Raw genomic sequence first — 13,767 nt, forward strand, 5'->3', positions numbered from 1 at the left:
GGAAGCTTTATTCTCATATTCTTACTTAAATGATGAGCCATTGTGATGTGCTCATCGGGTTCTGTTATACAGACAAACAAAACACGTGACATTTCAATGGACTTCTTTGTTAAAGGACAATCATTTACACATTTTACTCCATATACGTAGACACAAAATGCTCTATTGCATATATGTATATTGCATATACTGTATATTGAAATCACATGAGTTCACATGTAGAGATTGCAGAGTGATACTTGCCTCAGTAAAAATGACTTCCAGTAATCCTGAAAATCAGTTAAAGTGTTAGTTCACCCTGTGGTTCCAAACCTGAGTTGCTTTCTTCGTTGAACATGAAAGAAGATATTTTGAAGAATGTTGGTAACCAAACTGTTTCGATGGATGGATATTTCAATCAATTTCTCAGAATATCCTCCTTTTTGTTCAAAAGAAGAAAATCATATTTGGAACGAGATGAGGGTGAATGAATGATGACAGATTTTTTTTTTTAATTAACTATACCTTTAAGATAAATGTTAAAGAACCCCCTAAAAGCACAAGTGGCCCCTGACCCCCAGACCTTTTGGTACTCGTCGATACCAAACACCTAAATTTTCACTGCATTTGTAATTTTTAGAGAAACCATAAGAATATGAATCACATTCATAAAATGTTTTCTACAAGCTTCTCTTACTGTGCATCTTATTGCTCTATCATATTTTATATTTTATTTAATAGCACAGCACAGATTTAGAGCTGCTTCAGCAAATAAAACATACAGTGCTTTCGTTTTCAGGTACAGAATTTGAATAAAGTAATCAATTGCTGTAAAATAACACTGCAATCTTCACTGTATAAATTAAATATAAACAAATCTTTAATAAAGGTACAAAAGTCATTCAGCCAAGAGCAATGAGATATTTATTTCTCCTTGGTTTTATTAACATCAAAGAGTAACTAAACCCTAAATAAACTTTTAATGATCTGTAAGAATGGATCTTTATTAATGCAGTCATCGATTCAAGTAACTTTTTGACATTTGTGTATAAAGTGTTTTATTTCTACAATTTATGGTGTAAAAACGTCTTCGTGCTGCCCTCTTCAGGTTGAACGGTGGCTACCGCAGTTGAATTTTCCTATTGGATGTTCCGTACTTCGTGACGTACGCAGGTTTCAGCTCACCACGCTCTTGGTACGAGCGGCAGTATAAAAACCAGCTTGTTTCGTCAAAACCACTGTAGCGAGTCAGCTGGCACATCTGTGAGGCGAGCTTAACTCACGTGACCAGTTAGAACTAACGCTACGCTTGATTTGGCTAACAATGCTTTTGGGAAACCCACCGCAGCATAGCTGTCACAAGCTGTTCATAGACAAACAAATGCATGGACAAACCATGCAAAAGAGAAGACGAGATATTAACTGAACAGGGTACGCTTCACTCCATGCTCAATTTAACACTAAATGAGCAGATTCTATGATGAATTTTCATATTCTGGTCAAATATTCCCTTTTTACAAAGAAGTGTGCCTAATTGTATTGAGTGTGCATCTTAAAAGGGTATTTAAAAATTCATGCACTGTAAAAATGAACACACTTTATCTAATCAAAACAATTGTGGCAACAGATTACAAGCAATATTATTAATTCAATTTAACAAATTAGAATTGAGTAATGATTAATTATGTTAACCATTTAAAATGAGTGAAACTTACAACAACAACCAAAAAAAAAAAAAAACAAACAAACATAAATTTAAGTCACCATTATGGTGATCGGTGTTTGTTTTAGGTTTGTTTGAAAATTACGGTTTTCTCCTTCAGTGATTCTGCTTGTTAATATCAGGTGTCGTCAATGTTGGCAATATAAAATAAAGAGTTCGTAAGGAATCTTTGACATCTGTCTGTTAGTGAGATATTTTTGCTATTTTTTTTGTGTGTAAACTTTACTCATTTTAAATTGTTAACTTTTAAGGAATAATTTGATTAAATATTACTCAATTCTAAGTTGTTAAATTTAATTAATAATATTGCTTGTAATCTTTTGCCTCAGTTTTATTGATTTGATAAAGCGTATTAATTTTTACAGTGTGCTACAGTGTAATTGTACATTTAAATACAGAGTAATAGCTGTTTAATAATAAAATGTACTTACTACAAGGTAAGGTTTAGGATTGGGGTTTGGTTTATGGTTGGTTGCATGTAATGATGCATGATTTATTACTACATGTAACTTGTGCAACAAAGACACTAAAATAAATTGTTACCAATGAAATAAATAAAAGGCCTCTTAAGTGTACTTGAAGAGAACACACGTTAATAACTGTTTCTTAAAACACTTTAGTTTCTACACTTTGTAATACTGTCAGATTTACCTTAAAGTACATTTTAAACATATGTTTTTGTCACTTATTGTAATAAATTGATGAACATATACTAAAGCCCAGGTAAAGTACTCAGTTATAATTTTACCTGTAGTGTGAGTTATTTGATATTACATTTAAAGTTAAATTTAAATTGCTAAATTGTAATATCATCATTATATTTGTAATTATACATTAGTATTCAATAGAATGCTTACTTAAATGCTTGTCGGTAGATTCGGCTGTACACTTAACCATATCTCCAAAGCAATAAAATATATGAACTTACATAAATATGTATTTAAGTCCTACTTAAGTGGGTCGAAAGGCACTCTTAAGCCAACTAATTGCATTTATAATAAATGTAATTGTAAACTAAATAATATTATATATATATATATATATATATATATATATATATATATATATTATATTATATATAGTATATATATAATATTTTCATGTAATTGAAAATAATGTGCAATTAAGTGTACGGAACATTGCTTTCAGTATATTCCTTAAAATAATATATGATTTCTGCAAGAAGTGCTCTTTTAAACGTATCCTAAATGATACTTCTTTTACACAAGGGTTGTCAAAGCAAATAACATTTCCCTTTTTTGTCCAACACTGTATGGAATATCTTCACTGGGCTCATCGCAATGCATTCTGGGATTGCCTTGTCTTAAAGAATACATGAGATGCTGCCTTAGACAGTGGATAAGAAGCTATCTTAGAAGACAGTATCATCGTGCTGTCATAAATCAGCAGCTTTTGATTCAGGACCATGGCAAGGAAGCCTGTGAACGTAGCTCTCAGGAAACAGAGTTAGACAGGAGACAAACAGGCTGTTGTGATTTACCTGAGCGAACCAGATGAACATGTTCAGATACACAAATGGTTTGTGTGGTATGAGAGAGTGCTCAGAACATGGGTCATTGAGGACAGATACAACATCACTGCCAACATTAGCGATCTGCATTTGATACCACTGGCATTTCAGGATTCCTAGATGCCAACAGGTCTTTGATGGGAATTTTCTCAACATGCCAAGTGCTTATCTTTCGCTCGGACTCATACCGCTCCTGAGCTGCTTTTGGAACGAAACCTCATTGATTTTAGGACATTTATAATGACTTCAGACCAGTGCTTAATTTGAGCAGTTTGTCCTGGATCCAAAATGTCAAATCTTGGATTTAAACGACTAACATTAACTAAGTGCATCACATGGTGACAGTGTGTGTGTGTGTGTGTGTTTGTGTGGAACAGAGACAGCGCGGGTTTATGCAGATGCATTTGAAGGTTATGTTTTGCCATTGGCCCTCAGCATATATATTTTAACCAATAAGCTTTCTTAAGTTTAAAGTGGTTGGAGTGTATTTTTGAGAGTGAGTTTGGAAAGTTATGAGTGAGTATATATCTGACTAATATATTTAAAAAAGTTAATATCACCAAAATGTCAAGCATATTTACATTTAGTAGATGCTATATATATCGCTATGTGACAGAATAACACACTAGACAGTAGTTAGCGCCGTATAGAAACTAATGCTCTTACTTAGTTGTGCTATCACTTTTTAGTCATTAACTGTTCTGGGGAAACTAAAGTCGTATGGTCAGTATCGGTCACAGCACATTTTAATTGCTGTTTTTGATTGGGCAACTATTAATTCACAAATTAAGTATTGCAACAGTATACTGTTAACAACAAGGCCTGGTTTCACAAACTGGGCTTAGATTAAAGGGTTAGTTGTCAGTATTTACTCACCCTCATGTTGTTCCAACCCCGTAAGACCTTCGTTCATCTTCGGAACACAAATTAGGATATTTAAGATATTAAGATCACTCCTGCATACAGTCCATAGGCTTCTTGAGGGAATGACTCTTGCTGGCATCGAAAAGTCATTAAAGACATCGTTAAAATAGTCCAAGTGACTACAGTGGCTCAATTTTAACTTTATCAAATGACGAGAATACATTTTGTGCGCAAAAACAAACAAAAATAACGACTTTATTTCAACTATTCACTTCCTTCTCCATGGGCCTGTAGTCAGTTAACGTAGTGTGATTGCTTAAAGGGCACCTATTATGGAAAATTCACTTTTACATGGTGTTTGAACATAAATGTGTGTTGGCAGTGTGTGAGCAAAACCACCCTAGAATGATAAAAATCCACCCAGTGTTTTTTTTACAATCTCAATAAATCATAAGCATTGTGTCAGAACGAGCTGTTCTAAGATTCAGCGCTTTGTGACGTAGAATTGAGCAAGGGGTTTGATTGACAGTGTGGTTGTGGCATAGACCCCGCCCTCGGTGATCTGTACAACATCCTCCGTTGTTTCAACGACAGCCGGTAATGTCTCTTGGAAACATGTTCTGTCGTGGACTCGTGGGTTAATCCTGTTGTTGTGGCTTAAAAGTTAATCCTCAAGTGTGGATCGTCGTCTACAGTTTGCGATCCAACGTCACCTCCAGTAACAGTAAGTGTATTTTATGATTTTTGAGCAAATAGTTATTTCAGTCTGTCAGCCAATTCATCAACAAATGCGTCTAATGTTGTTGTCGTCGTAGGATGTCCGTGTATATAACTTAAACATTGTTTGTATAGTGTGTAACCACACGTTTATAAATATATTTTTAAAGATATTGTATTAAAAACTGCATATATGTTGTTGTTCTGTAAGTTAGCCATCTCCTCACATTTGCCACAGAAGCACCTGTATGACAAGTAAACATGACGCCACAGGTCCCTCGCATAAATGTAATTTCGCTTACGTAGCAAACATTATCACAGAATGTGTATGTAAGTTAGTTTCAAAAACTTGTGTTAGTGTTTGTGTGTATCTGTGTGTGTGTTGCACACCCATACTTGCAAAAAAGACACGATTACAACTCTATGAGTACATAAATGTATCAAATAACCATACCGAGACGTACTGGTCCATTCTCATTTGTGTTTATTCTGCCGGAGTCTCTTCGTACTATTTATATATTCCGATTCAAACGTACGGCTGAATGACAGACAAAACAGCGCGTCTCTCACTCTCTCAGTACCGACTGCCATTGGTATCAAGTTACGCCCTCATCCAAAGGCAGGGCGGGTATATGCAGCTCATTTGCATTAAGGTGGCATACACCCAAAACAGCTCATTTTTAATCAGGCCCCAAAAGGACATTTTCAAATGGTTATAATAAATGAACTATGGAGTATTTTGAGCTGAAACTTAACAAATACATTCTGGGGACACCTGAGACCAATATTACATCTTGTAAAAAGGGGCATAATAGGTGCCCTTTAAAGCTACGTCACACGTAGGCTCACTATTGGCCGACGCTGGTCATGTGTGTGATGCGTGTGACGTACAATAACAGAAGCTTACGCTATTAAACTAGTAACCTGACTCGCGCAGAGGGAGAAATAAACGAATAGTTGAAATAAAGTCGTTATTTTTGTCGTTTTTTTGCGCACAAAAGTGTTCTCGTCGTTTGATAAACTTAAGATTGAGCCACTGTAGTCACTTGGACTATTTTAACGATGTCTTTAATGACTTTTCGATGCCAGCAAGAGTCATTCCCTCAAGAAGCCTATAGACTAGTATACAGGAGTGATCTTAATATCTTAAATATCTTAATTTGTGTTACGAAGATGAACGAAGGTCTTACGGGGTTGGAACAACATGAGGGTGAGTAAATACTGACATTTTCATTTTTGGGTGAACTAACCTTTAAGTCAGGATTAGGATTTAGTTCAATTAGGGCATTTAAGTAGCTTTTATAAACATTCCTTGGAAGAAAACATGGTGTGCATCTTGACACAAAACAATGGCACTGATGTATTTGAATATATATTTGAAGGTACGTCAGTGCAAGCTGCTTTCAGTTTAAACAGCTCAGGCATGCCTAGTCTGTGAAACCAGAGGTATGTGTGCTATTTCTTTAGGGATCGTTCCAAATATCTGGTGACACAAAACAATCTCAGAAGCTATGACTGATCATTAAGGAAACTGTGACATTGGATACATCATTAATGTAGATGCTGATGAGATATATATATATAGTCATCCATTGGTGAGATATAAAATTAGAGTAATTGACAAAAATTTGGTCAAACTATATATTAGGTGGCCTTAACTATAGTACTTTTTAATACAATTAACTTATGCACATACTGTACATGTTAGTGCATTGCAATACATTTAAAGGACTTTGATTACATTTAATAAATTTTTGCAGGTACACTGTTAACTTTACTCCTAACTGTAACAAAAACACTAAAAATGAATCATGCATTTTATGCATGTATCCGTCTACATGTGTGTATTTATTATTAGTACACAGTGAGGTCACACTTCATTAGGCCACTTATTATAAAGTGTGACCACTTTTTGTTGTTGTTAAACTATATATTATCATAAAAAGCAAATGTTCATTTTAAGCCCTGTGATGCCCACTTTTTTTCCAGTTCACCAATAAAGATGTGAGACAAATTCATTTCTCTAAATACAAACATTACATGTAGTCTCTCACTGAATTTGAGCTTCTAAAACTACATTTGCAATTAAAAGAATCAGAAAAATGTTGCAGATGAAGCATATGAAACTGCAGGACGCTGCTGTCACTGCTTGGCATTTCATTACTTGTGCATACACACATCCATATGCACTCACAGCCTATGGTCTAATGCTTGATACACTGGGCTTCTGTTCACATACTCACACACAAACATCTAACTTTACTGTTTACTTACTTATGGTGACCCATTGGTTTTCCTGGGTTGTGTAGCGGGACGCTCCCAGACTTATGTAGGTTGTATCTGTATGGATTTCCATAGAGATTTCCTTTGGCATCCACTGAAGTCAGTAGCAACGTGACCAGCAGAAGACCCCCACACGTGAATATCCCCCTCATCTTCAAGCAGCAGAGCAGAGGCTGATAAAAACACTTGCAGAAAAAGCCATAAAGTGGAGGAAGCAGACGGAGAAAGTGTGTAGAAAGCAAAAGCTGGGGAGGGCTGCAGAGTCCGGAGGTTGTGAAGTGTTGCTTGTTTTCCTTGCTGAGTCCCACAAGGTTTCTCTGGAGCACTGACTTCAGTTGCTGGCGGGCAAGCAGTGCTGCAATCGAAACATCTGCTGTTCTGGCACCATCCTGCCCACTTTACCGCTCACACACACCAGAGAGAGAGAGAGAGGGGAGAGCAGTAGCAGAATCCTAAAGCAGGAGTCGCTGCTAGCGCTCGGATGCCTCAGTCAACAGTGGGCCGCTGAGCTCGACTCTGCAGCTGCAGCTCTGACGGGGCATTTGCATATCCCTCCCCAAACTCCTGCCTCAAATGAGACCCAGCAGGCGACAGCAGGGGTGAACCCGTTCACTTTATGTTTCTCTCAAAACTGAAACCCACCGGACCGCTCAAAAACAAGAGCCAATCTCGCAGCTCGTTTCTTTCAGCGAAGCTTTAATCTGTGGCTCAAGTGTAAAAGCAGACTGGGATTAGGAATATTTATTTTGGGTTCCTCTGTGCCAAATCTACACCCCCTCCCTTCATTGACCTCAGCACATAACCTTCTCACGTGCCTGCAGCTATAAATCTCAAAACATTTCTTTTACTCTGTGATTTTCCTCAATTTCTGCAGAGAAATTCAAGCAGGCTCCATCTCCAAAAGTGTGTTTTGCTCATTTCAGTTCTCATTTTCTTATCCTGCACAACAATGTTTAAATAGGAAATGCATTTGCGCCCATGGGCTGCTAGAAAACGAGGTGTGTGGTCAGGCGCATTGTTGGCACGTTGCTATTTTGAGAAAACTGAAATAGACTGAGCCATCGACCAACTGAAACCTGCTCTGAAGGCAATGGCGCAGCATTTCTTTTTGTTATTTCTCAGTAATGTGCGCCTATAGACGGGTCGACAACACGTGCACACTTTTTAACCTCGCGCACGAGCAGATCCGTTTCCTTGCTAGAGAAGCATTCAGTTTTTCCACTTGCAAATGTCGCCATTTAAAGGGGGGGGGGGGGGGGCTGCTTTTTTTCTTAGCATGATTGTGTTTATGGGGTGCAATATAACATGTATTTGTGTTTTTTCTTTTAAGTCTTAATTTTCATTTTTCCTCTGTCCTCTGTCCTCGAACGACTGGTTGACTTCCTGAGTCTATGAAACCACTCTCTCGGAAACAGGCAGTGGGCTCAGATTGGTTAGTTTGGGCCGGTGTGTGGTGATTGGCTAAACTATCGCTCACGTTGTCCGGAAGGTTAACACCCATTACCTTTTCAGGCGAAACGTGTCTCCGTCCAATCATGTAAATAATGGTGTCGAACTGCAGTATGAGGCAGAAACTCACCACACACTGCTCTTACTAAACGTTTCTGAATGATAATTTGCTACATTTTTTAACTTTATACACATTTGTTTTACACAATAGCATCTGACTGGCAACAATAGCAACTGGCTATACTAATGTTAAACACAAACAGCGTTGGCATTAGTTTACGTTCTTGATCAAACCGAAAATAACGTCATAAAGCATATATACATGAAAAATACATTTACAACATTAGTCCCTATACAAAATTCTGGTCCATAATGTTTGTACGCATTTGCCGTAGACACAAAATGGCATAACTAGTAGCCTAGTGGCTGTAAAGCTAGTGTTGGCATTTGAAAAAAATAAAACACAAGGAATTATACATGCATTTAAAATGTCTTTGTTAATAGTCAAGTCAAGTCACATTTATTTATATAGCGCTTTTCACAATACAGATTGTATCAAAGCAGCTTCACGGTGATAACATGAAAGTAGTACAACACAGATCAATAATATTGTTAAATATTAAATAACCCCGACTAAGCAAGCCAAAGCAAGGCGACAGTGGCAAGGAACCAAAACTCCATCAGATTGGATGGAGAAAAAAAAAATCTTGGGAGAACCCAGGCTCAGTCGGGGGCCAGTTCTCCTCTGGCTAACATTCATATTATTAAATATAAATATTGTTTATATATAAAACGGCGTCGTAACATATCGCCGGCGTAAAGTCGTCTCTTCACAGGCGCTGGTCCTCTCCTCACAGGCGTTGGGGCATCCGAAATCCCTGTGAGAGGCTATAATACATTTATAATGCATTATAAATACATTGTAAAGTCTTAGCCTACTTACAGGTTGTGGTCCAACAACTGCTGCCTCTTGTTTTAAAGTTGGAACTGCTTCATATTTTAGTAATAGTTTCTTGTTGAATCCGGCATTGAACTCGTGGAGATTCTGTAAGCTGTCTTCCATAAAATGCGCAACACAAAGAGCTAGATTACGATCGTCATTTTCAGGAACATAATCAAACATAAATTGAATCCATTGTTGACAAAGTACAGCGTCCGTGGGAAGCTCGAACACAGAAGACCTGACAGCTGAGTGAACACAACACACTCGACGAGTCGCAGAAATATGGTCATGCCTTTTCTGCATATTCCGGAGGGAGGGTTGATGCAAATGTATGGGTTAGTGATGTCTAAAACCCAGCTGTAGTCCCAATCGAGTCGTTTATGTAGGTTTTTGTACTTCCTGATTTTTAAAAGACGATATCTCTTCTTACACTAAACTTTCAGCGCTGCAACTTTGCAGATACTGTTCATGCACCAACAGCAACATTACACACTATTTAAAATCAAAAAAGTGAAATCGCAATCACCCCCCCCCCTTTAAAAAGTGAATCTGCCTCTGATTGGTTTATTGCACGTTACGCCCAAAACACACCCAATTCCTCATTAACAGAATCGAGACGACCCCATCAAATTCGCGTCTAGTTATACGCTTGAACACTTTGAATCCATTCACGCGTCAAGAGCGAAATTGACGCATGTAAAAACAAAAGTTTGAAGCGAAATGTACGCACATCACAATCGAAAACTGTTGGCGGCCACATTTTTATGTCGATCGAGGATTCGTCGAGAGAGTCACCGCTCTGTATTTGCTTTGGAGAGCAGAACAGCGGCTTGGGGATCATCGTCGCCGTATTTGTGACCACCGGACCCTTCAGAGGCGAACCGTTTGGCTAGTTTCACCATTTGCTTGCTCCAGGAGCTGCGCTGGATGAAGGCCGCTGTCAGCGATACTTCCGCCTGTCCCGCGGCCAGTTTGATGACCTGTTGGCCCGCATCGGAGTGAGGATCACCCTCGCCCTCATCCATCTAATCTGTTATTTATTTTTGTTTTGATGATAAATAGAGCCAGCCTCCAAAAGTTATAACCTGTTGTGTGATTTTTTTTCTCTCTCACGTCCAGACACGAACTTATGCACATGTATGTTGGTTGTCTTTACATCATAATAATATTTCATATAATCTAAATATGGAATAAATCAGGGGTTCTCAACTCCAGTCCTCGCGACCCACTGCTCTGCATATTGTGTATGTCTCCCTTATGGACTATGTGCACGTTAGCATATGCTACTTCCGGCTGCGAAACCGATAGAGGGTGTCTAGTTTCCGGTAGCCTGATGGACGACGTAGAGGATGTATACTTCTCCAGATGTCTTGAACATTTGCCGAATTATGTTCATCGACTGGCTAATGATTTTTCTCCAGCTCCCCAGAGCAAGAGAGAAGGGGTTTAAATATTACATCTCTCAGTATTTGCATAATTTTGAATGGAACGTTAAGTCACAACAACATCCATGCTCAGACTGATCTCATGAAATTGCGTATGTATGACACGTATCACGTATTTTTGGCATGCTATCAACACGCATAATCTCTTTTCAGAGTGTCTATGAATGCCGTTGACTTAACGTTATTACTGTATATATATATATATATATATTGCATATGACCCCGTCCCTAAACCTACCCGTCACTCCTACCATCCTAGGAAAAAATATCGCTCCCCAGATGTAGATCTACATTTTGTTTTGTTTCGCTCTGACATTTTGACGGTGTGTACATACGGTATACACGTGGAATCACTCGGACATTAACGTTGCCATGCTACGTGCTCAAGCTATGCTATTTGGTAACTGTTATGTTAGCTCTCTACATTATAAAAGTCGAAATCATGCGTTAGAAAGTGCATTTTCCAGAACAGTTTGTGTTAGCCATTGTTTTGTTAATGATGTTCGGAGGCTATGTTGTTGACAACCACTGATCTATATAGAATGTAATTATATAGATCAGTGTTGACAACCACTATACATGTCATACAGGAGTAAAGGTGTCCGACGTTGGTTCGTTCGTTATCAAGTTAGGCCGTTTTCACACACATTTCTAAACAGGTCTCCCTTGCAAAAAAGGGTTCTAACCCCAGGCTTCTCCTGGTTAAAGGGTATAATATAATAAATAATTAGTAGCCTAAAAACTTCCTTCTAGTTGTCATGGATACGGATACCACTCTGTAAAGCGACTGCTTGGGTGCGGTGACAAAAAGCAGATGTGAAATATTGTTTACTTTTCACAATGCAGCAGTGCCTGGCTCCACCCAAATATGAGTGAAAACTGTGTTGATTGACTTGACAGTGAACAAACAAACATAGTTTTAGACAAATATATTTAGACAGCTAAGCTTTAGATAGCCGGTCCACTGATGTAAACAACGGCAACCGGAACCGAAGTACCCAACATCTGCCCTCAAGCTGGAAGTTAGCATTTTTCTCATGCACAGAGCGAATTTAACACACCTGATTCAGATCCTCAGCTCGTAACGAGCTGAGGATCTGAATCAGGTGTGTTAAAAAAGGGAGACATAAACAATATGCAGAGCAGTGGGTCACAAGGACTGGAGTTGAGAACCCCTGGAATAAATAACATTCAATACAAAATAAACATGTCTCGTATATTGAAACAAAGTTTTAAGTGATAAAATATTTGCTTTGTTGTGCATTAAAACCACACTAGGCATTTAGTCATATTACAAAATAGATTCTAGAAACAAGATACTTCACCACGTGAGCAAGCAGCTAGGCTCCTGGTTGGTTAACGCGGCACGAATTGACGCCAAAGTTCAGATTTTTCAACTCGGGCGGCAGGCGTGAATTCGCGTCAAACGTGTGAATGCATAAATAGCACTAACTAAATCATTTGCGATTAATGCGCCAGACGCTCAATTCGCGCAATTTGCGCCATTTGCACAATGAGGTGTATTCGCGTCTACTGTGCCGCGCTCTATGCCTCATTAGCGCCACAGGATTTTGTACGCGCGTAACGTGTCTTTGCATTGACTTAACATTGAAATCACTTGCACTATTCGCGTCCGGTGTTGACGCACCATTAGACCATGCGCCGGAAGCACCGACCATTTTCCCCGTCATTAAACTAGCAATAGTGGATTTCAGCATAAGCATGCAATGTATGCATTCAGTTATAAATCATACACCATAAAACCAGGGTCAGTTGTTAAGAAAGGAAATAGAGATTTGATTTCTTCTTGTTTTAACAGCAAAAAGACCAAACTAAAACACCAGAACTGGTTTGGTGAGTATAATTGTGTAACATATTCGCAAGGACAGGATTTGGACCTGATCTCCTCTGATCAGTCAATCGCTGATGCAGTAGGTCATTGTGGGGCATGACAGACTATTGAAGACAGTATGTGACCGGATCAGGAGTAATTCCTCCCCCAGTAACAGCTGCACAGTGTTTACTAAACACAGAGGACAAACACTTCTCTCGTAGGTGTCAAAGGATCACATTCACAATGTCATGTTTGCTTTTCATTCACACATAATTATCTAAAGCAAAGAGCGCCATGCAGTCTTATTTGCAGAAAGAAAGATAGGGACTTGAGATGATATACACTGATATCCCAAAAAAATGCTGTTTGGATTTAAATAGGCAAATGCTTAAGAGTCTATGACTGGATCATTATTTCAGTGATTATTATGTCTCTATCATGTTATAAGTTTGGCAACAGTTCTTCTAACCTTGATTGATGGAGTGTGTAGTCTTTCAATTTTTAAATAACCATGTATGAAGACATATCAGGGTCTTCATATCCCACACTGTAAACATGTACTGCTATTTCACGAGTTCACATGTACATGAAATCAAATATAATTTTAATGCGTATTTGGCTTGCTGTTCGGGGGAGGGCTCCGAGCCCGGAATTTTTGCCCGAACCCAGAGTTCTCCCCAAAAAGCAAGGTATGGGACAGCGAGCGTAAAAATATTCCCCCCAAAAAGTGAAGGGCATGAGAAGGTAATTACCAAAGAACGAGCTTGACCGTTCGACCATTGAGGGCTCTCGCGACGTCCGACGGGAACTTGGATGCTCACAGCATCGGACGGATAAGCCCCGCCAGCAGTTGAACTGACAGCTCGATGACGCCAGATTTAGACGAGCGGGATATTGGAACGAGTTAAGCCGTTCAACCGGGAGGGCTCTCGCGGCATCCGACGGGAACTTAAGTGCACACAGCGTCGGAAGGGTAAGCCTCGCCAGTTGAACGGGGGC

The 13,767-nt window shown here is 38.7% G+C and overlaps 1 protein-coding gene across 1 annotated transcript in view; it reads right to left on the reverse strand.

Annotated features, from left to right (window-relative positions):
* Positions 1–7,598, reverse strand: part of emilin3b (elastin microfibril interfacer 3b) — a 33,642-nt gene extending 26,044 nt beyond the window's left edge. Inside the window, exon 1 of the mRNA XM_039689774.2 lies at positions 7,089–7,598. Within this exon, the coding sequence (XP_039545708.2) occupies positions 7,089–7,249 (161 nt within the window). The 5' untranslated portion in view covers positions 7,250–7,598. The remainder of the gene's footprint in view (positions 1–7,088) is intronic.
* Between the last annotated feature and the right edge of the window lie 6,169 nt (positions 7,599–13,767).

The sequence above is a fragment of the Pimephales promelas genome, chromosome 20, assembly GCF_988280905.1.
Source record: "Pimephales promelas chromosome 20, fPimPro1.hap1.1, whole genome shotgun sequence".
Taxonomy (NCBI): Eukaryota; Metazoa; Chordata; class Actinopteri; order Cypriniformes; family Leuciscidae; genus Pimephales; species Pimephales promelas.